This window comes from Salvelinus alpinus, chromosome 14 (genome assembly GCF_045679555.1).
Source record: "Salvelinus alpinus chromosome 14, SLU_Salpinus.1, whole genome shotgun sequence".
Taxonomy (NCBI): Eukaryota; Metazoa; Chordata; class Actinopteri; order Salmoniformes; family Salmonidae; genus Salvelinus; species Salvelinus alpinus.
This window is the reverse complement of record NC_092099.1, coordinates 26203117-26228123: the sequence shown is the minus strand read 5'-3', so window position 1 is coordinate 26228123 and position 25007 is coordinate 26203117. Positions and strand designations below refer to the sequence as shown.

The window sequence follows — 25007 nt, the reverse complement described above, 5'->3', positions numbered from 1 at the left end:
GACTACACTCCAGACACACTGGAATAACACACACACTAGGAGGACTACACTCCAGACACACTGGAATAACACACACACTAGGAGGACTACACTCCAGACACACTGGAATAACACACACACTAGGAGGACTACACTCCAGACACACAAGTGCAGTCAGCATTTGTGTTTTTGAAAGGGAGAGAGAGATGCTTGTGTTAGTAGTAAATAATGCAGACATTTCTGCGTTAGTCCATCACTCCCCCCCTCTCTCGCTCTCTCTCTCCTGCTCTCTTTCTCTCTCTCTTAGGTATGGAAGAGGCATTAGTAGACACAGGCAGTGTGAACATGTGTGTGAGCAGCATAGGTTACTCTGTATAAGTGTTTTTGTTTTACCATATGAATAATGGAGTGTTTCATATGAGGGGGGTTGGTAGACACTTGTGTATATACAAACTCAAACACACACATATACACACACACACACACACATAAACACACACACACACACACACATGCGCACAAACACACACACGTACACACGTGTTAGACTATTGTTTTACATGGTTTAAGCATTGATGAAAGGTGTTTTTCCAGTTTGTAAGTCCACATCCATGTGTCACGGATCCCTCCGGAACTTTCATTACGCACACCTGGCCCCTATTCCCACGGATTAGTATTTGTATATACGTGCCCTTTGGTTTCCATTGGGCGGTTGGTTATTGTTACTATGTCCGTTGGTGCGCGTGAGTACCTGTGCTGTGGGTTTTGGGATTGCGCAGATGATTACGGGTCTCGTCTTGTGTGTTAATCATTGTGCGTGTGTGTTATTTATTCGAGGTTCTCCTTGCTTTTTTTGTTTGGGTTTCTACCCTGTGTGTTGTATACGTGTTTGTTTGGTCTTTGTCCCCGTGCCTTTACTCGGCACGCCATAATTTGGGTAAAAACCGACGTGACACCATGTGAATATTAAAAATGAATTATCCATGCAATATTTAAACATGAAGCTATAGAACAGGTCACAGATGAGACAGAGAGAGAGTTGATCATTCAAAGGGGTATTGCAACCTAATCGCGTGTAGAACAATTCTGTTCTATGAGTGTGTGTTCCATTTCTGTCTCTCTGCTTCACTTTTCAAAATAGACCATTTCTACCGGTCTCCCTCTCCATCTCCCTCTCTTCTTACAGTAAATGCTCAGAGTAGATTGTATTTTACCTCAGAGCGGAGAGCATGCCGTCTTTAAATTGGATTAAATACTTAAATCACACAATCAATCATCCACAGCGTACTGTGCCAAGATGGCTGAGTGTGTTTCCTCATCTGTCTTAAAGATAGCATAGCGGACTAGCCTACTATACAGATAGCAGGCCTGTTGGACTAGTCTACATCCTGGTCAGGTAGCGTAGCGATTAAGAGTGTTTGGCCAGTAACCAAAAGGTTGCTGGTTCGAATCCCTGAGCCGACTAGGTGTTAAATCTGCCGATGTGCCCTTGAACAAGGCACTTAACCCCAGTTTCTCTGAACAAGTGTGCTTGCTAAAATGTAGATTGTAGGCCTGTTAGACCAGCCTACACATTAGGGCTGTCCCCAACTAAAAAGAATGTTGGTTGAGCGAGAGTAGTTTGTTCTTTCGATTGGTTGACATTTTCAAACGTGTATTTTTCCATGTACTGTATAGACACACCCTATGTTTGAATAAAATCAACTATATGTAAGCTACTTAGCTTGTCTGATGCTTTAAGCACTGCAATTACAAATTAAGACACACTAATTACTAAATAGGGAGCCAGCGATCAATATTTTATTTCAAAATGGCGCCGACAGATATGGCAGCTCTGCTTCTAACTAGCTCCAATATAGCCTAAGCAGAAGAACAAAAAAGTGTAAAATTTGTACACTTTTTTTTTTCATGTACACAGTTTCATGGAACAGTTTAATTTAATTTCTAATAAAGTCTTCATAAATCAAAATCATGTGGTTAATCTATATATCTAAATGAAAATGATACAAATATAAAAGTAAATTATATTGCCGTTGCCAATATGTAAAAATAGCCTACATAAACCAACAAATTAAAACATTGCAGCCTGCAGGTAGAAAATATCCTGATTAAATATCCTATAAATCACATTGGCTACACATGGCTTGTCTGCAACGAACTTGAATCATGAAACATTGTATCACCTATTAACTTGGTCCAGCTCAATCCTGCTAGCAAATTTGCGCAAGGGATATGATGTAAAAGGTAGGCCTATTCCACTGGATCAGAGCATTACATTTTTTTATCGAAAGTGAGAGCGCTGGAAAGATTTTTCAAATAGGAACTAATGTCATTCTCAATGGATGTAAAACAGACTTAGTTTACTTGCTGTTTGAGGCAAAAAAAATACTTTGAGAAGCTCCACAGTGATGGTGAGTTAAGACAATCAGAAATAGTATCAGATCCCCAAATGGGGACATATATAGCATATATAGCCTGGCTAATCTTTACCTGGCTAATCGCACTCTAGCGACTCCTTGTGGCGGGCCGGGTGCCTGCAGGCTGACACCGGTCGTCAGTTGAACGTTGGTGCGGCTGGCTTCTGGGTTGAGCGGGCGGGTATTAAGAAGCGCGGTTTGGCGGGTCATGTTTCGGAGGACGCATCTTTCGACCTTCGCCTCCCGAGCCCTTTGGGGAGTTGTAGCGATGATCGAAATTGGGGAGAAAAAGGGGGTAAAATACAAAAAATATATTTTTTTATAATAATAATTATTGTAATGATAATGCTTCCCTGTACCATTGATTCCAGAGCGCATTTACGTCATGCTTGCATCATTAATACAGCCAAAACTGCTTGTTTCTAAGACAAACAGCTGAACCATATTACCGTTGCAATGTTTTTTTTATTCCTGTCACGAATTGGGGGGCTGCATTTTAAATTCATAAACCATGTCGTGGGCCGTTCTAAAACTACTCGCGGGCTGCATTTGTTTTACACCTTGTTCAGTCATGTTCAGTCATGTTAGCTATCTAGCTAGATAGTTGCTAGCAAACTGGGCCTGGTTTCCCAAAGCATCTTAAGGCTAAGTTCATAGTTAGAACCTTCGTAGGAGTATCGTTAAATCTCAGAGCTGTTTCCCAAAACCATTGTTACAGTTGAAGTCGGAAGTTCACATACACTTAGGTTGGAGTCATTAAAACTCGTTTTTCAACCACTCCACAAATTTCTTGTTAACAAACTAGAGTTTTGGCAAGTACTTTTTGGAGAAATTCCTCTGGTCTGATGAAACAAAAATAGAACTGTTTGGCCATAATGAACATCGTTATGTTTGTAGGAAAAACGGGGAGACTTGCAAGCTGAAGAACACCATCCCAAGTGTGAAGCACGGGGGTGGCAGCATCATGTTGTGGGGGTGCTTTGCTGCAGGAGGGACAGGTGCACTTCACCAAATAGATGGCATCAAGAGGGAGGAAGATTATCTGGATATATTGAAGCAACATCTCAAGACATCAGTCAGGAAGTTAAAGATTGGTAGAAAAAGGGTCTTCCAAATGGACAATGACCCCAAGCATACTTCCAAAGTTGTGGCAAAATGACTTAAGGACAACAAAGTCAAGGTATTGGAGTGTGCCATCACAAAGCCATGACCTCAATCCTATGGAACATTTGTGGGCAGAACTGAAAAAGCGTGTGCTCACAAGGAGGCCTACAAACCTGACTCAGTTACACCAGGTCTGTCAGGAGGAATGGGCCAAACCTCCCCCAACTTATTGTGGGAAGCTTGTGGAAGGCTACCCGAAACGTTTGACCCAAGTTAAACAATTTAAAGGCAATGCTACCAAATACTAATTGAGTGTATGGTAACTTCTGACCCACTGGGAATGTGATGAAAGAAATCAAATCTGAAATAAATAATTCTCTCTACTATTATTCTGACATTTCACATTCTTAAAAAAGTGGTGACCTAAGACAGGGAATTTTTACTAGGATTAAATGTCAGGAATTGTGAAAAACTGAGTTTAAATGTATTTGGCAAAGGTGTATGCTTCCGACTTCAGCTGTATATACTGCTGCCTGCAAGCAGCAGTATTTTGCTGCTTGTAGGCTACTGTCTGTAATTTGTCTGAATATATTTCATGTGTAGCCTAACATTTGCGCAATGATGTGCAAAATCTTGATTTAGAACATTATTATAGGGTAAGCATTAGAGTAAATATTTGCAGCCATAAGTGATAATATATTTCTGGGACCTGATCCGTCGTAAGTATTGTGGAATAACTCTAATGTTAACATAAGATTTTAATGGAGAAAGCTGATCCTGTCAGTATCGACACATGCTTCAACAACGCAATTAGCGAACGTTCTCTCTGCATGGTGTTTTGGGAAACGTAGTGTATGTTACTGTACATGTTCGGCCGTTGTAGGAAAGATGCATCGTTAAAACACTCCTAAGCCTAAATTCCATCGCTATCGGGAAACCGGGCCCTTGTTATTACTGACTCAAATTAATTAAATGAGTCGAAAGAGTTGTTTTTTACTGAACGAATCGAGAAGAAGGAACCGACATATCCATCACTAATGTCACCATCACAAAGGTGACACTCTCAAAGAGACAGTGTTCTATTTTCAATGCAATGCATCACAACATGAAAATAGACCTTTTACACCATGTAGAAACCTAATGACTTTGTAATTTCAATGACAGGTATATTTATCAACATTTGAGCTTTTCATGATAAACACATGTATTTACAGTGTTACATATTAGTTTCTAGAGCACACCATGTGCTTCAAAAGTAGCTAGAATTCATATAGGATAAATCTCAAAAAAGAAATGGTGCTTCTTTCTGGTGCTACCAATGAAAATATTTAATTTAGAGCCTTGCTGGAATCACTCTTCAGGGTTAGAGTGACATCATCAAATGTTAACGAACCCTTCTGGCTATAGGTGCTGTGAATAAGGATGTCTTTATAGTGTCATTGACAAATTGTTAGCGGTGTGTTGATATAGGATATGTGTGCATAGCCTATGACACACCACGTGCACACACATACTCACAAACGTATGCACACACACACACACTCTTTCACACACACAGCAGAGTGAGCGCGGTGGGACAAATAAGGTGAGATGATAATTGAATTTGCTGAAGAGTAGGCGGAGGAGCAGGGAGGGAGAAACAGCTATCCAGGGAGATACATTCCTACAACAATGGGAGCAGACAGTCAATTCCATCACTCTTCCTTCAGGGCGTCGTAGCCCGACGCTGAGCTGTAACCCTCATTTTCCGCTTATAGATGGCAGGCAAGCGGTGAGTTGTGTGCATACGTGCGTACGTGTGTGTGTCAGTGTGTGTGTCAGTGTGTGCTCTGGCGTCACGAGCCACTGATCCGTGGATTTCGCGCTGTGTACATCCTCACACACCTGCTCCCGTCCCGATGCCTCGGAGCAAATGAGTTTGGCTGGCGAGTATGGATGGCGGTCAGATAATATGTCATATTGTTGGAAAGCTTGTTGGAAGGAAACCCATACTGGCCAGATCTGCACTGTCCCAACTGTTGTCAGATCAAGGTCAGTAGGGGACATCATATTGACCGTTGGTGCACATAGACATGTCATGAATAGAGCCAACATGTTTTCTTAATCTATATGTCAAAGAGGCATGTCTGTTCTACACAGTATATCTCTATATGATCATGTGTGTGTGGCTTGCTGGTATGTGTACGCATGCGTGCGTGTGTGTGTGTGTGTGTGTGTGTGTGTGTGTGTGTGTACGTGCATGTATACACGTGTGTGTGTGTGTATCTATACTTACAGTATATGTGTGTTCCGCCTTGTGGTGTCCTACTTTTCTCAGCCCTAGTATCCCTCCCCAACTGTTAATAGTGGTAAATTGCTTCAGAATTTCTCTTATCAAAAACCTGTGAAAACATAAATGATAAAAAAAAAGTTTAATTCAGGTTGGTCTGATATTATTACTGATTAAACATTTTCCATCGTGTGTTCCTGGGAGAGAGATTCACTTAAAGCTACACTAGCTCAGCTATCCTGCTCCACATCACCTGATTACCTGTCTACCCTGTACCCCCAGTTGCCCTGGAAACAATGGAACATCAGAACTCAGCTGTGCATGAGACACATTCTTCAGTTGGGGAGATCAAGCCTTTTTCCTTCTGTGTGAAATGAAGCGACATCAAACATAACTTTGCATATGGAAATGTAGAATATACCTGTAAATATATCTCCGATCTCCTTCACAGGTGAATTTTGAGGGTAAAATATATACAGTGGGGAGAACAAGTATTTGATACACTGACAATTTTGCAGGTTTTCCTACTTACAAAGCATGTAGAGGTCTGTAATTTTTATCATAGGTACACGTCAACTGTGAGAGAAGGAATCTAAAACAAAAATCCAGAAAATCACATTGTATGATTTTTAATTAATTAATTTGCATTTTATTGCATGACATAAGTATTTGATACATCAGAAAAGCAGAACTGAATATTTGGTACAGAAACCTTAGTTTGCAATTACAGAGATAATACGTTTCCTGTAGTTCTTGACCAGGTTTGCACACACTGCAGCAGGGATTTTGGCCCACTCCTCCATACAGACCTTCTCCAGATCCTTCAGGTTTCGGGGCTGTCGCTGGGCAATACGGACTTTCGGCTCCCTCCAAAGATTTTCTATTGGGTTCAGGTCTGGAGACTGGCTAGGCCACTCCAGGACCTTGAGATGCTTCTTACGGAGCCACTCCTTAGTTGCCCTGGCTGTGTGTTTCGGGTCGTTGTCATGCTGGAAGACCCAGCCACGACCCATCTTCAATGCTCTTACTGAGGGAAGGAGGTTGTTGGTCAAGATCTTGCGATACATGGCCCCATCCATCCTCCCTTCAATACGGTGCAGTCGTCCTGTCCCCTTTGCAGAAAAGCATCCCCAAAGAATGATGTTTCCACCTCCATGCTTCACGGTTGGGATGGTGTTCTTGGGGTTGTACTCATCCTTCTATTCCTCCAAACACGGCGAGTGGAGTTTAGAGCAAAAAGCTCTATTTTTGTCTCATCAGACCACATGACCTTCTCCCATTCCTCCTCTGGATCATCCAGATGGTCATTGGCAAACTTCAGACGGGCCTGGACATGCGCTGGCTTGAGCAGGGGGACCTTGCGTGCGCTGCAGGATTTTAATCCATGACGGCGTAGTGTGTTACTAATGGTTTTCTTTGAGACTGTGGTCCCAGCTCTCTTCAGGTCATTGACCAGGTCCTGCCGTGTAGTTCTGGGCTGATCCCTCACATTCCTCATGATCATTGATGCCCCACGAGGTGAGATCTTGCATGGAGCCCCAGACCGAGGGTGATTGACCGTCATCTTGAACTTCTTCCATTTTCTAATAATTGTGCCAACAGTTGTTGCCTTCTCACCAAGCTGCTTGGCTATTGTCCTGTAGCCCATCCCAGCCTTGTACAGGTCTACAATTTATCCCTGATGTCCTTACACAGCTCTCTGGTCTTGGCCATTGTGGAGAGGTTGGAGTCTGTTTGATTGAGTGTGTGGACAGGTGTCTTTTATACAGGTAACGAGTTCAAACAGGTGCAGTTAATACAGGTAATGAGTGGAGAACAGGAGGGCTTCTTAAAGAAAAACTAACAGGTCTGTGAGAGCCGGAATTCTTACTGGTTGGTAGGTGATCAAATACTTATGTCATGCAATAAAATGCAAATGAATTACTTAAAAATCATACAATGTGATTTTCTGGATTTTTGTTTTAGATTCCGTCTCTCACAGTTGAAGTGTACCTATGATAAAAATGACAGACCTCTACATGCTTTGTAAGTAGGAAAACCTGCAAAATCGGCAGTGTATCAAATACTTGTTCTCCCCACTGTATATATATTCCAACTTGAAGAAGTCTCAAAGTGTTGAAAGGGTGTTTTCCCTGGTCTCAGAGAGTCACCCAATTAGGGAGGTTGATGGAAACAGTCACTCATGTCCTCATTCAATGTTGGTGTTGGTAACACTTCACTACGTCCAAAGATGTTCTCTTTCAGAGACTTAACAGAAGAGCTTGAATGTTTTAACCCCCATGTTACATCTGATTGAGCAGTTAGTGGTCTGTGTGTTTGTTTGGGAGAAAGAGTCTTTGTGTCATGGTCTGTACCTCCTAGTAGAGAATATTTAAATGTTAGAGGGGGAATGGAGAGAGAGGACAAGTGACAGGGGGCGGTTGTCACAATGCCCTCTCTGTGTGGGATGAGGGGGGTGATGATGTCATGCTTGGCAAGGCCCCTGGTCCCAGTGAGCTTGTGAAGGCGTGACATGGCTGGGTCTTTCAGGAGCACCGTGCAATTGTTGTGGGGAGCAGACTGTGACAGGGAACGCTTTGAGACATTACAGTGGGAGACAGACAGCCAGGCAGTCTGACAGGAAGTGTGACCTGTGAATGGGCTTCCTGTGTGTATAGACTACTACTGCTCACTGCTGGCTGGGGTCTCTCTCTGTCTGTGTTACTGTATCTGTCTCACTCACAGTTGTGGCCTGTAGTCGTTCCAGCTAGTTGTAGCCTCCCCCGTGTTATATCTAACCTCGTGTGTGGGTGCTAGAGTTGTGATGATTATGGAATTTTGGGTAACGATTAATTATAATGCAAATGACCACGTTTATTGTCATAATGAAAAATATTTTGAGGTTGTAATGCATCAAAATGCATCTTTAAAAATGAGCTACGACATACCTAATGAATACAACACAGATTAGTGACACCGCCATCTCAAAAAACAATCGTTTTGACCGCTTGTTACCAATAGTTTTGACCGCTTGTTACCAAATGACCGCTTGTTACCAATAGTTTTGACCGCTTGTTACCAATAGTTTTGACCGCTTGTTACCAATAGTTTTGACCGCTTGTTACCAATAGTTTTGACCCCTTGTTACCAATAGTTTTGACCGCTTGTTACCAATAGTTTTGACCGCTTGTTAACAATAGTTTTGACCGCTTGTTAACAATAGTTTTGACCGCAATTACCAACTTTACCCGCTTAATGTCAAAATGGAAAACTGCTGTTGGGTAAACTTTATCTAAAGCTGAATCACCTCCCTTCAAAAATGTATGTATTAAGATAATTCTTATTATATACTTCAAGGTTATTGCCCATAATTGTTGGTTACATGATTATATGATTATTGTGCCAGCCCTAGTGGGTGCATACTGTATGTGTGCACCCTGGTTTGTGCAGAAGAACCCTGCACACCCAGTAGCTATCTCGTCTTTGGTCTCAAATCTCTTCCTCTAAATCCTTCCTTCCACCAATCCTTTTCTCCATCCATCCATTTCCATCAACCTCTTTATCTAGTGGTGTGTGTGCGCTGTGTTTAAGACAATAAATCCACCAAGGGTTGGTAACACAAGCCAAAAACACACATTTCTCAACAACTGACGAGCTTATTGACGACTGCTTCTCAAGGCCTTTTAGTGGAACAAAGAGACGCCAATCTGCAGGCAACGGGGACATTGCCAGAACGTTCTTGGCAGACATGTTTTCTGACTGAACGACGTTTCCTAGAAGAAAGTCTGAGAGAGAGACTCCTTTCATTAGCTATTCTAATCTGAGCTCACACACACTCTCTCACATGCAAACACACACTCTCTCACATGCAAACACACACACTCTCTCACATGCAAACACACACACTCTCTCACATGCAAACACACACACTCTCTCACATGCAAACACACACACTCTCTCACATGCAAACACACACACTCTCTCACATGCAAACACACACACGAACGCAGACACACACACACACACACACACACACAGACACACACACGCTCTCTCACATGCAAACACACACAAACGCAGACACACACACACACACACACACTTTCTCACATGCAAACACACACACGAACGCAGACACACACACGCTCTCTCACATGCAAACACACACACACACACACACTCTCTCACATGCAAACACACACACTCTCTCACATGCAAACACACACACACTCTCTCACATGCAAACACACACACACACTCTCTCACATGCAAACACACACACACTCTCTCACATGCAAACACACACACACTCTCTCACATGCAAACACACACACACTCTCTTTCATGCAAACACACACACACTCTCTCACATGCAAACACACACACACACACACACACACTCTTTCACATGCAAACACACATACACACTCTCGCACATGCAAACACACACACACACACACTCTCTCACATGCAAACACACACACACTCTCTCACATGCAAACACACACACACTCTCTCACACACACTCTCTCACATGCAAACACACACACACTCTCTCACATGCAAACACACACACACTCTCACATGCAAACACACACACACACACACTCTCTCACATGCAAACACACACACACTCTCTCACATGCAAACACACACACACTCTCTCACATGCAAACACACACACACTCTCTCACATGCAAATACACACACACTCTCTCACATGCAAACACACACACGAACGCAGACACACACACTCTCTCACATGCAAACACATCCACTCTCTCACATGCACACACCCACTCTCTCACATGCAAACACACACACTCTCTCACATGCAAACACACACTCTCTCACATGCACACACACACACACTCTCTCACATGCACACACACACACTCTCTCACATGCACACACACACACTCTCTCACATGCAAACACACACACACACACTCTCTCACATGCAAACACACACACACACACTCTCTCACATGCAAACACACACACACTCTCACATGCAAACACACACACACTCTCTCACATGCAAACACACACTCTCTCACACTCTCTCACATGCAAACACACACACACACATTCTCGCACATGCAAACACACACACACACACACTCTCTCACATGCAAACACACACACACTCTCTCACATGTAAACACACACACACTCTCTCACATGCAAATACACACACACTCTCTCACATGCAAACACACACACGAACGCAGACACACACACTCTCTCACATGCAAACACACCCACTCTCTCACATGCACACACACACACACTCTCTCACATGCAAACACACACACTCTCTCACATGCAAACACACACACTCTCTCACATGTAAACACACACACTCTCTCACATGCACACACACACACTCTCTCACATGCACACACACACACACTCTCGCACATGCACACACACACACACACACACTCTCTCACATGCAAACACACACACAAACGCACACACTCTCTCACATGCAAACACACACACACGAACGCAGACACACACACACACACACACGCACACATACACTCTCACATGCAAACACACACACTCTCTCACATGCAAACACACACACGAACGCAGACACACACACACACACACTCTCTCACATGCAAACACACACACGAACGCAGACACACACACACACTCTCTAACATGCAAACACACACATGAACACAGACACACACACTCTTTCACATGCAAACACACACACGAACGCAGACACACACACACACTTGCTCACATGCAAACTCACACACGAACGCAGACACACACACACTCTCTCACATGCAAACACACACACGAACGCAGACACACACACTCTCTCTCACATGCAAACACACACTCTCTCTCACATGCAAACACACACACTCTCTCACATGCAAACACACACACACGAACGCAGACACACACACACACACACATTCTCACATGCATATACACGCACATACACACTCTCTCTCTCGCTCTCTCTATTTCTCTCAAACTCACACATGTGACTGACAGAGACTGCAGCAGTGCTCAAACATTCTCCTCATCATTTGCTTTTGTCTTTCTCTATAAACCAGGGTTCCATCCTGGTCCTTTCTGGTTTAGAGGGTTAATTTGCTCTGTGTTCTTCTCCTCTCATATTGAAATGTGTGTCTGACACTGGCTGAACTCCCTCCACTTTTCCCAGGGCCGTTTGTTGTTGTGTCCTCTCTCTCCTCCTCTCCTTTCCTCTCAGTCTTTCAGTCTATGGTCGCTGTCACATCTGAACCCTTTGTTGCTACGGTACCACCGGAATCGTGTCGTTTCAAGTCTCAATTTAAATACTTTAACCCGAAACCAACCCAGCCCACTCAATCAACTATATTTGCATCCGCAGGCCTTTTCCAAAGGGGTTCTTCAAAAGCTTTGTTTTCATTGTTTGGTACTTTGGAATAATGAAATGGGGGATATATTCAGAGGGATAGAAGGCCATCTTTTCCTCATTTAAAAGAGTACTGAATTTTGTAGAACTATATAATGTAGATCTCTGCAGAGTGATATTTGAAGTCATATTATTGTGTAACTTTTATATAAATCAAATCAAATCAAATTTATATGTCACGTGCCCCGAATACAACTTGTATTTTCACCTTACAGTGAAATGCTTACTTACAGCCTCTAACCAATAGTGCGGAGAAAAACACGTGTGTGTGTGTGTGTGTGTGTGTGTGTGTGTGTAGGTAAGTAAAGAAATAAAACAACAGTAAAAAGACGTTTGAAAAAAAGAGTAGCAAGGCTATATACAGACACTGGTTAGTCAGGCTTATTGAGGTAGTATGTACATGTGGGTATGGTTAAAGTGACTATGCATATATGATGAACAGAGAGTAGCAGTAGCGTAAAAAGAGGGGTTGGCGGGTGGTGGGACACAATGCAGATAGCCCGGATAGCCAATGTGCGGGAGCGCTGGTTGGTCGGGCCAATTGAGGGAGTATGTACATGAATGTATAGTTAAAGTGACTATGCATATAAGATAAACAGAGAGTAGCAGCAGCGTAAAAGAGGGGTTGGGGGGGTACACAATGCAAATACTCCGGGTAACCATTTGGTTACCTGTTCAGGAGTCTTATGGCTTGGGGGTAAAAACTGTTGAGAAGCCTTTTTGTCCCAGACTTGGCACTCCGGTACCGCTTGCCATGCGGTAGTAGAGAGAACAGTCTATGGCTGGGGTCTTTGACAATTTTCAGGGCGTTCCTCTGACACCGCCTGGTGGAGAGGTCCTGGATGGCAGGCAGCTTTGCCCCAGTGATGTACTGGGCCGTACGCACTACCCTCTGAAGTGCCTTGCGGTCGGAGGCCGAGCAATTGCCGTACCAGGCAGTGATGCAACCGGTCAGGATGCTCTCGATGTTGCAGCTGTAGAACCTTTTAAGGATCTCAGGACCCATGCCAAATCTTTTTAGTTTCCTGAGGGGGGATAGGCTTTGTCGTGCCCTCTTCACGACTGTCTTGGTGTGTTTGGACCATTCTAGTTTGTTGTTGATGTGGACACCAAGGAATTTGAAGCTCTCAACCTGCTCCACTACAGCCCCGTCGATGAGAATGGGGACGTGCTCGGTGCTCCTTTTCCTGTAGTCCACAATCATCTCCTTTGTCTTGGTTACGTTGAGGGATCGGTTGTTATTCTGGCACCACCCGGCCAGGTCTCTGACCTCCTCCCTATAGGCTGTCTCGTCATTGTCGGCGATCAGGCCTACCACTGTTGTGTCGTCAGCAAACGTAATGATGGTGTTGGAGTCGTGCCTGCCCATGCAGCCGTGGGTGAACAGGGAGTACAGGAGGGGACTGAGCACGCACCCCTGGGGAGCTCCAGTGTTGAGGATCAGCGTGGCAGATGTGTTGCTACCTATCCTCAGAGGGAGAATGTATAGTTAACTTTTACTTGGTACTCATCCCGGATCCGGGAGCACCCCCCACAGTAAAAAAGCTGAATAGCATAGCCTAGCATAGCGTCACAAGTAAATACAAGCATCTAAATATCATTAAATCACAAGTCCAAGACACCAGATGAAAGATACAGATCTTGTGAATCCAGCCATCATTTCTGATTTTTAAAATGTTTTACAGGGAAGACACAATATGTAAATCTATTAGCTAACCACGTTAGCAAAAGACACCACTTTTTTTACTCCACCAGTTTTTTACTCCATCAGTAGCTATCACTAATTCGACTAAATAAAGATATATATAGCCACTAACCAAGAAACAACTTCATAAGATGACAGTCTGATAACATATTTATGGTATAGGATATGTTTTTTTAGAAAAATGTGCATTTTTCAGGTATAAATCACAGTTCTACATTGCAGCTGCAATCTGAAATAGCGTTGGAAGCAGCCGGAATAATTACAGAGACCGACGTCAATTACCAAAATACTCATCCTAAAACATTTCTGAAAAATACAGCCTACAGCAATTGAAAGACAAAGATCTTGTGAATCCAGACAATATTTCAGATTTTCTAAGTGTTTTACAGGGAAGACACAATATGTAAATCTATTAGCTAACCACGATAGCAAAAGACACAACTTTTTTTCTCCACCATTTTTTTCCTGCATCAGTAGCTATCACTAATTCGACTAAATAAAGATATATATAGCCACTAACCAAGAAACAACTTCATAAGATGACAGTCTGATAACATATTTATGGTATAGGATATGTTTTTTTAGAAAAAAGTGCATATTTCAGGTATAAATCACAGTTCTACATTGCAGCTGCAATCTGAAATAGCGTTGGAAGCAGCCGGAATAATTACAGAGACCGACGTCAATTACCAAAATACTCATCCTAAAACATTTCTGAAAAATACACAGCCTACAGCAATCGAAAGACACAGATCTTGTGAATCCAGACAATATTTCAGATTTTCTAAGTGTTTTACAGCGAAAACACAATATATCGTTATATTAGCATACCACATGAGCTAACATCACCCCAGCATTGAATCAATGCAAAAGGGGCGATAACGTTATCGCCACCAAAATATATTAATTTTTTCACTAACCTTCTCAGAATTCTTCAGATGACAGTCCTGTAACATCATATTACACAATGCATATAGAGTTTGTTCGAAAATGTGCATATTTAGCATCACAAATCGTGGTTATGCAATGTAATCTGTCAAAACATGGCATGCATTCTGGCCGGCGCCATCTTGGAAAGGCACCTATGTTTACGATTATTTATCGATTAGATTGACTAAAAAAATACAGGTTGGACAGCTAATGAAAGATGCATTGGTTATTAATGCAACCGCTGATTTAGATTTTTTAAATTTACGTTACTAGACATACATTGTGAGTTACAGCCAGACTAGTGCCGCAAAAAATGGCTGACAACTGCGTTTACATTTTTCCACATAAATACGGAATAAAATCATAAATAACTCTTACTTTTGGACGAGCTTCCATCAGTATCTTGGGCAATGTGTCCTTTGTCCAAAAGAATCGTTGCTTTGTTGTAAAACGACCTCCTCAACTTCGAAACTAGCAGCTAACGATAGCTACACGGCACACACATGCCCAAATCCTCAAACGCAATACTAAGGAAATTCAGAAAAATAGCAATATACTCGCATAAACTGATATAAATCGGTTTCAAATAACTTCGTTATGATGTTTCTAACACCTATATCGAATTAAATCACAGACGGATATATCTTTGATCAATAACGAGAGCTTTTGAGCATGCGATTCTGATGTCCTCCCTTGCGTCCTGGCGAGCGTCGAAAAGAAGGGACATCTCACTCCATTCCCTTTCATAAACTCTGAGAAACACCTAGAGACACCATTCCACTTCTCATTGGTTACTGACATCCAGGGGAAGGCGGGTGCAGTTCATGTCAAGCCATAGGGCACACACAGAGTTTTAAACTGATCCGAGATCAGAGACTATTTTTCAGAGCTTCGCATGTCCTGTCATGAGTTTCGCTGTAGAAAGAGTTCTGGTTCACCCACAGACATAATTCAAACGGTTTTAGAAACTAGAGATTGTTTTCTATCCAATAGTAATAATAATATGCATATTGTACGAGCAAGAATTGAGTACGAGGCAGTTTAATTTGGAAATGTAAAAAAATAAATAATGCTAACAGCTCCCCCTATTGACAAAAGGTTAAAGTGACTATGCATAGATGATAAACAGAGAGCAGCAGTAGCGTAAAAGAGGGGTTGGGGACACACACAATGCAGTAGCCATTTGATTACCTGTTCAGGAGTCTTATTGCTTGGGGGAAAAAGCTGTTGGGAAGCCCTTTGGTCCTAGACTTGGTGCTCTGTTACCGCTTGCCATGCGGTAGTAGAGAGAACAGTCTATGACTGGGGTGGCTGGGATCTTTGACAATTTTTAGGGCCTTCCTCGGACACCGCCTGATGTAGAGGTCCTGGATTGCAGGAAGCTTAGTCCCAGTGATGTACTTGGCTGTATACACTACCCTCTGTAGTGCCTTGCAGATGGAGGCCAAGCAGTTGCCGTACAAGGCAGTGATGCAAACAGCCAGGATGCTGCTCTCGATGGTGCAGCTGTAGAAACTTTTGAGGATCTGAGGACCCATGACAAATCTTTTCAGTTTCCTGAGGGGAAATAGGTTTTGCCGTGCCCTCTTCACAACTGTGTTGGTGTGTTTGGACCATGATAGTTTGTTGGTGATGTGGACACCAAGGAACTTGAAGCTCTCAACCTGCTCCACTACAGCCCCGTCGATGAGAATGAGGGCGTGCTCGGTCCTCCTTTTCCTGTAGTCCACAATCATCTCCTTTGTCTTGGTTACGTTGAGGGATAGGTTGTTCTTCTGGCACCACACGGACAGGTCTCTGATCTCCCCCCTACAGGCTGTCTCGTCGTTGTCGGTGATCAGGCCTAACACTGTTGTTCATTTAATTATGGTGTTGGAGTCGTGCCTGGCCATGCAGTAATGGGTGGACAGGGAGCACAGTAGGGGACTGAGCACGCACCCCTGAGTGGCTCCAGTGTTGAGGTTCAGCGTGGCAGATGCGTTGCTACCTACCCTCACCACCTGGGGTTGGCCCGTCAGGAAGTCCAGGATCCAGTTGCAGAGGGAGGTGTTTAGTCCCAGGATCCTTAGCTTAGTGATGAGCTTTGAGGGCACTATGGTGTTGAACGCTGAGCTGTAGTCAATGAATAGCATTCTCACGTAGGTGTTCCTTTTGTCCAGGTGGGAAAGGGCAGTAGAGAGTTCATCATCTGTGGATCTGTTTGAGGTGTATACAAATTGGAGTGGGTTTAGGGTTTCTGGGATAATGGTGTTAATGTGAACCATGACCAGCCTTTCAAAGCACTTCATGGCTACGGACATTAATGCTACAGGTCTGTAGTCATTTAGGCAGGTTACCTTAGTGTTCTTGGGAACAGGGACTATGGTGGTCTGCTTGAAGCATGTTGGTAATACAGACTCAATCAGGGACATGTTGAAAATGTCAGTGAAGACACCTGCCAGTTGGTCAGCACATGCCCGGAGCACATGTCCTGGTAATCCGTCTGGCCCAGCGGCCTTGTGAATGTTGACCTGTTTAAAGGTCTTACTCACGTCGGCTACGGAGAGCGTGATCACACAGTCGGCCGGAACAGCTGATGCTCTCATGCATGCCTCAGTGTTGCTAGCCTCGAAGCGAGCATAGACTGTGATTTAGCTCGTCTGGTAGGCTTGTGTCACTGGCCAGCTCGCGGCTGTGCTTCCCTTTGTAGTCTGTAATAGTTTGCAGACTCTGACAAATCCGACGAGCGTTGGAGCCGGCGTAGTACGATTTAATCTTAGTCGTGTATTGGCGCTTTGCCTATTTGATGGTTCGTCAGAGGGCATAGCAGGATTTCTTATAAACTTCCGGGTTAGAGTCCCGCACCTTGAAAGTGCCAGCTCTACCCTTTAGCTCAGTGCGAATGTTGCCTGTAATCCATGGCTTCTAGTTGGGGTATGTACGTACAGTCACTCTGGGGACGACGTCCTCAATGCCCTTATTTATAAAGCCAGTGACTGATGTGGTGTACTCCTCAACACCAGTGCTGATCAGGAGTTACCAATGGATTAACAATTGTGTGTTTTCCATCTAAGACACAAACACACAGGGTATCTGCCACACAGGGTGTCATTTACCACCATGGGATGAACCACAGAATGAACCAACCTACCGCCTTCATCTGGTAACATGATCTACGATGTCCATAGAGGTGCCTAGGATCATTTCTATATGAACACGTGTGTGTGGAATAGCCATCCTTTGAATTTAAATCCCCCTCACGCCAACCTTCACACTCCTCCGTTTTTAATGAAGCCGAGATAAAAAAAGGGTGTTCTTTACACGTCATTTTGTCTTTATTGCTTCGTCAGCATCTTCGCCGCGGAATGATATTTGGTGAAATTTCTCCTGCTGTGATAACTTGTCTCTATTGCAATCACAAGAAGAAATCATTAGATGCCATTAGCGGAATGTAAGTAAAGGAGTTTATGTGCGTGTGTGTGTGTGAGAGTGCGTACATGAGTGTGTGTGTGGGTTTAATATAACATCTTAGTTCTCTTATGGCTGTGCTATCTTCGATGTGTGGGACAAGGGGTAACTTTATCTTCTCTTGAAAGATGACTGACTTGTCTTCTCTCTCTCTCTCTCTCTCTCTCTCTCTCTCTCTCTCTCTCTCCCCTAGGCTGTTAGGTTAAGGGGAAAATGAGGCCTCCTAGCCCTCTCCTGATCCTGCTGTATGTCACCCTGTCCCGCGCCATGAAGACAGTCTCCAAGAGAGGCTCAGGTATGTACACTTCCTCTTTGTCTCTCTACTTCCTGTTTCCTGTGGCTCCTCCCACCTGAGTGGTGGGATTGAGCTAGACGTCTGTTTTAATGGCAAATGTTAGTAGTTCCAGGAACTTAGTTGAGATGTGTGTGTGTGTGTCTCCACTAACCATAATGAAGGAAATGGAGCTGAGATAATTGCATAGGGCATTCCCCTTACCCATTTCCCTGTGTCAATCTCATTCACTATATGTCTGTTGAGCTTTTTAAATGTGAAATTGACATTTCTGTCTGTCTTTGGGGCTGGATGGAGTATGATTACCTGCCTGCCTATCTACATTTTAAACATGACTGACATACTGAATGACACTTCTCAGAGCTAGATAGCATTCCCCCCCATGCAGCGAGAGAGACTGGCAGACACCCAGTAATCTTATCGCTCTGTCTCAGGGTCACCAAGGGTTAATGCGAAACTCATTTTGGCTCTAAACAACTGCAAATTGAGCATCAATTGTGAACAAATGCAAAGGTTGAAGAAGAAAATGGATGGAAGAAAAGATTGAAGAGAGAAACTTTGTTCATGACAGGAATGGATAGAGCTGAGAGTAATCTGTTTCAGTGAGCTAACTAGTTGCTGCAGACTGTCAATGACTGAGCCCCAAAAACATGCACTGTGTCTTTAACATGCTGACCACAACGCCCGCGTGCGTGCGCAAGCGTTGCGAAATAAATGTACACATACATGTTATTCAATCATTTCATCCAAACTGCTGGCACACGTCAACGAGCGTCTGCTTAGCCAGGCGCTAAAATAGAACTTGGTCTATTTTTGACACTTGATGCGCCGCAAGTCCCGCCTCTCCCATCTCCCAGTTTTTTAGGCGCCTATACTCACGTGGGTGATTGAAAGATGAACTGAGGTCCACACTCCAGTCCAGTTGGTGGTGGTAAATACACCTTAAAGTTGGTTGCCAACTGCCATATAAAGTCCACAGAAGAAGAAGAAGAAGACTGAAGGAAGAGAAATTCCAAGAAACAAACCTTTTATCTGTGGATTAATTGTCGGAGAAGAGAACACACTTTTGTGTGACTCAAAATGGGTCAACCTTGTGCATTTCAAGTAAAATAACAACCCAATGTTTATGACGTTTCACACAGGGCTGCAACGGCAAACTAGCTAACTAAATGTTCATGCATGTTTCATGTGTTTCGACCTGAACCCAAATTAATATAGTTGGTTCAGAGTTAGTTTTGATATTTCAGCCTGCATGTCTTGATGTGGATGGATTGCGATGAATATTGGCATCGCTCAAATTGCTTTAAACCTAGCCTTTGTGAGGCATCACTACAGACCCGGGTTCGATCCCGGGCTTATCACAACCGGCTATGAGTCCCATAGGGTGGCGCACAATTGGCCCAGCGTCATCCGGGTTAGGGGAGGGTTTGGTCAGGGGGGGCTTTACTTGGCTCATTGCGTTCTAGCATCTCCTTGTGGCGGGCCGGGCGCCTGCAGGCTGACCCTGGTCGTCAGTTGAACGGTGTTTCCTCCGACACATTGGTGTGGCTGGCTTCCGGGTTAAGCAGGCAGGTGTTAAGAAGCAAGGTTTGGCGGGTCATGTTTTGGAGGACGCATGACTCAACCTTTGCCTCCCATGCCCGTTTGGGAGTTGCAGCGATGAGACAAGATTGAAATCGTGGAGAAAAAGGGGTAATTTTTAAAAAATAAACCGAGACTTTGTTTTCAGATTAGTTATCAGTTGGTCAGAAAGACATCTCGCCTGTTCCTCCTAGTTGAAAGGCCTGCAGTTTGGCTAGCCATTATTCCCAGACCACAGATATTAGTCGGTTCATTACCAGGTAAAGTACTGAATTGACCCGCTATGGTCTGACTGCAGTGTGTGTGTGTGCTCATATGTGTGTACATACAGTATGTGTGCACACGTATGTGCAGTATATGTGTGTGTTTGCCTGTCTTGAGCTCTTGTGTATACAGTCCCTCTCCCAGGGCCCCTGGTATTACTCCCCATCTCCATGTCATTTACCCCTGGCTCCAGTCCTGGTATTCCTCCCCATCTCCATGTTATTTACCCCTGGCTCCAGTCCTGGTATTACTCCCCATCTCCATGTTATTTACCCCTGGCTCCAGTCCTGGTATTCCTCCCCATCTCCATGTCATTTACCCCTGGCTCCAGTCCTGGTATTACTCCCCATCTCCATGTCATTTACCCCTGGCTCCAGTCCTGGTATTACTTCCCATCTCCATGTCATTTACCCCTGGCTCCAGTCCTGGTATTACTCCCCATCTCCATGTTATTTACCCCTGGCTCCAGTCCTGGTATTCCTCCCCATCTCCATGTTATTTACCCCTGGCTCCAGTCCTGGTATTTCTCCCCATCTCCATGGCATTTACCCCTGGCTCCAGTCCTGGTATTCCTCCCCATCTCCATGTCATTTACCCCTGGCTCCAGTCCTGGCATTCCTCCCCATCTCCATGTTATTTACCCCTGGCTCCAGTCCTGGTATTCCTCCCCATCTCCATGTCATTTACCCCTGGCTCCAGTCCTGGTATTACTCCCCATCTCCATGTCATTTACCCCTGGCTCCAGTCCTGGTATTACTCCCCATCTCCATGTCATTTACCCCTGGCTCCAGTCCTGGTATTACTCCCCATCTCCATGTCATTTACCCCTGGCTCCAGTCCTGGTATTACTCCCCATCTCCATGTCATTTACCCCTGGCTCCAGTCCTGGTATTACTCCCCATCTCCATGTCATTTACCCCTGGCTCCAGTCCTGGTATTTCTCCCCATCTCCATGTCATTTACACCTGGCTCCAGTCCTGGTATTTCTCCCCATCTCCATGTTATTTACCCCTGGCTCCAGTCCTGGTATTACTCCCCATCTCCATGTCATTTACCCCTGGCTCCAGTCCTGGTATTTCTCCACATCTCCATGTTATTTACCCCTGGCTCCAGTCCTGGTCTCACTTGTGTTTGTGTAGGGCGGACATGGTGGAGGACATGTCTCAGGCTTTAAAGGATGACCTTTAAAGGTTTTCCAGACGGAGGAACACAGACAGACACAAAGGGCAGAGGGGCACTGCACCTTACCCATGAATGATGTGTTTCAGCTGGAGAGGGACTACACACACGATGTTTCCACCTAGCCCTACTGCTGACTAGAGGTTAACCACATATAGTGTAGGTTATAGACACACTTCTCCTATAAATCATCTCTTTCTACCAGAGAGGAGCTGACGATAGTCTTGCACTGATCCCCTCAACTCTCAATCCTTCCAACTGTGTGTGTGTGTATGTTTTCCTTCTTTAGGTATAGGGTCAGCGGTTAGGAAAATATATTTTTAAATGGGTATATATTTTGACTCCCCAAAAAGTCCTGACAGTTCACGGGAAAAAAGCTGTGTGTGTGTTGTGTGTGTGTGAAACGTCAGCTTATCTGTAGTCATGATCATGGTCATTACCTGGTGACTCATATAGTATCCATGGGCAGACAAGATAAAGACAAGACAATATGTCTTCATAAGCACTGCATGTGTCACGGGTTAGGTTGATTTTGCTTAGGTTAGTGTTCCGATGGTGGTATGTCACTCTTATGACAGTGTTATGTAGGCTGTATGGCTGTCTGACTAGTCTGTTATGTAGCCTGTCTGGTGTGCTTATCTATGTAGAGTTTTATCTGGTGTTACCTGGTTTTCTTTAGTTAGCAGCTCAAGGAGTTGTGTGTATTGTGTGAGTGGTTAGTTTGATTGACTGTGGTTTTCTTTCTTTTGTTGAGTTATTGATGTTTTCCCTTAATTGGTTCAATTGTTTCTGCACAGCAAATTGGCCAGTGTAACCTAGTGTTGGTTTTTCACCGTAACATTTGTAGTGTTGAATCAGGTGTTAAAGTGTGTAAAAGAACCCCAGTGTTTTCAGATATGTAGTGTCCCAAACACACATATTTTCACATGTGAAAACACATGTTTCTGGAACACTACACATGTGACATTTCACATGTGAAAACACATGTTTCTGGAACACTACACATGTGACATTTCACATGTGAAAACACGTGTTTCTGGAACACTACACATGTGACATTTCACATGTGAAAATACATGTTTCTGGAACACTACACATGTGACATTTCACATGTGAAAACACATGTTTCTGGAACACTACACATGTGACATTTCACATGTGAAAACACGTGTTTCTGGAACACTACACATGTGACATTTCACATGTGAAAATACATGTTTCTGGAACACTACACATGTGACATTTCACATGTGAAAACACGTGTTTCTGGAACTCTACACATGTGACATTTCACATGTGAAAATACATGTTTCTGGAACACTACACATGGTCCTGGGGCTGGCTGAGCGTCAATCTCATCCTCTTCTTCTAACTAACTGTCAGTCTCCGAATTGACAGAGACACGATCCTCATATTCAGAAAATTCTTCATCTTCCAAAATGGAAGACGCTCCTTCCACACTAGCTTCTCTCTCTGCAAAAAATATTTCTAAGGCCGTCTGAGCAGAGATTATTTTTGCCATACTGATTGATTGTGGTAAGGAGCCACACATGCAAAGTTATTTATTTGTTGTGTTTTTGCACCTGGCTGGGGTAGAGTGTGTGAAAATACAGAATTGTTTACAATGTATCGAAATAATGTATTGTAATAACATTGTGCAGGTTCCCGCAAGTCATTGGGTAGTTTCAATAAACAATAAAAAGGGTAAAGAGTGCGAGAAAAGCAGGAGACAGGCAGACAGGCAGGGAGACAGACAGGTTCTTGGTGCTATATTGAAACAGCAGGGGAAGACAGAGTGAAGGCACACAGCAAACCTTTTTGTTCATTTTTACTTGTTTTCACCTACACACACACACTTTTCCACACTTTTATTACCCTCAGGTCCAGTGGATCTGAACATCACATATGATATATAAATGTGAAGATGGGTGCACTGTGTGCACCTAATGAAAATGTGTTATTTTACATGTTCTTCTCAGAAAATGAGCCAAGGGCAATGAGTCTCAGGTTGAAAATATTATTAATTCTATAATTTTTCTTTTAGTAAACATTGAAACTGCTTTCCACAGACCCAAACACCACACAAGGGTTAAACTGCTATGACACCTCTACTGAGAGTTGGCACAACTACACATGTATTTGAAGCACTCCCCCAAATATGCTAATGAGCCCACTCTACATTTCCCCCACCTATCAAAGCGCATTGATTATCATTCCTTATATTAAAAATATTGGGGAGAAAAATGTCCCTTTTACCCTCAAGTTACTGAACGCTACCATGTGAGTTCATATTTGTACCTGTGAAGTGTACCCTTGACCTTTTTGTACCTCAGGGAACAACACTGTCCCCTAACCATACCCTTATTTTTGGAGAGTGTGTAAATACATGTTCCAAGGAATAAGTATGAACCTGGTGGCACTGCAGAAACGTGGATGCACTCAACCAAGAGTTTGCAACTTCAAATCCCCAAAGCATTCATATACAGTAAACTCTATGTCAAGTGTCCTTGAGTACTGCTAGTTTTATTTTGATGTAACGTTGTGGTGAAAATGTATTTACTTGATTCTGGGCAGCTTTTAGCAAAATGTAGAAATGCATTCTTGCCAATGGGTCTGTAGCCATATCTCTTTTAGGCTCACAGACCTGTTGATGTAGCAGGACATTTCAGGTTGCTTGCGACCAAGTGCTTACAAGTTAAAATCCCAGTTAAGGCTGAGTCCCAAGTGTGGCTACAGTACAAAATAATACCAGATTCTTTTTTTACACTAATTGAAAAGAAAATACAGCATCATACTTTCATTTTAAAGAGATAACATCTTCAAGGTGTATATACTTTAGGCAAAGTGCAGAAAGTTATTCTTGGCAATATATGTATAGCCAATCTCGATTATGTCTACTGACCTGGTTGCGCAGCAGGAACTTCAGGTACCTAGCAACCAAGAGGTGGACCCTGACTCAATATTCAAAAAACATCCTAACAACACCCCTGGAACAAACCGGTAACTAGATAAAGCCTGCAGAGGACCAAGACGGTTTCAATTAATGTCAGTTATGTCTTGTAGCCCTTTCCTGCAGTCAAATTACCTGGTGGCCTCATGGGTGGAATGTTATTCATATTTTTCAGAATTTCATAATTAATAAACATTATAAAAAATTAAAAACACCCACAATCCTATGTTTCTATGTCAAACGGTTTTGTTATATTTCAGTTTATAAAGTGTAATATTGGGATGCTAACTCAAAATGTAATACATTTCAACTCTATATCTGACATGGTACATGTGTCTTCTTTTTTTAAGTCCATAACCATGTGTGTGAGGTGGATACTTCTGTTTCAAAGTAAATGTGTTTAAGACTACTAAGAAACACTCTGTGTGACACTGATTTAGCCCACTGCAGCAAAAGGTTCAAGTAAAATATTTTCACG

The 25007-nt window shown here is 43.4% G+C and overlaps 1 protein-coding gene across 5 annotated transcripts in view; it reads left to right on the top strand.

Annotated features, from left to right (window-relative positions):
* The window catches only part of LOC139538660 (interleukin-1 receptor accessory protein-like 1), a 366089-nt gene that overhangs the window by 17446 nt on the left and 323636 nt on the right, over positions 1-25007 (top strand). For all 5 annotated transcript variants that reach the window (XM_071340975.1, XM_071340973.1, XM_071340977.1 and 2 more), the window contains exon 2: positions 18457-18558. In XM_071340975.1, the coding sequence (XP_071197076.1) occupies positions 18477-18558 (82 nt within the window). In that variant the 5' untranslated portion in view covers positions 18457-18476. The remainder of the gene's footprint in view (positions 1-18456; positions 18559-25007) is intronic.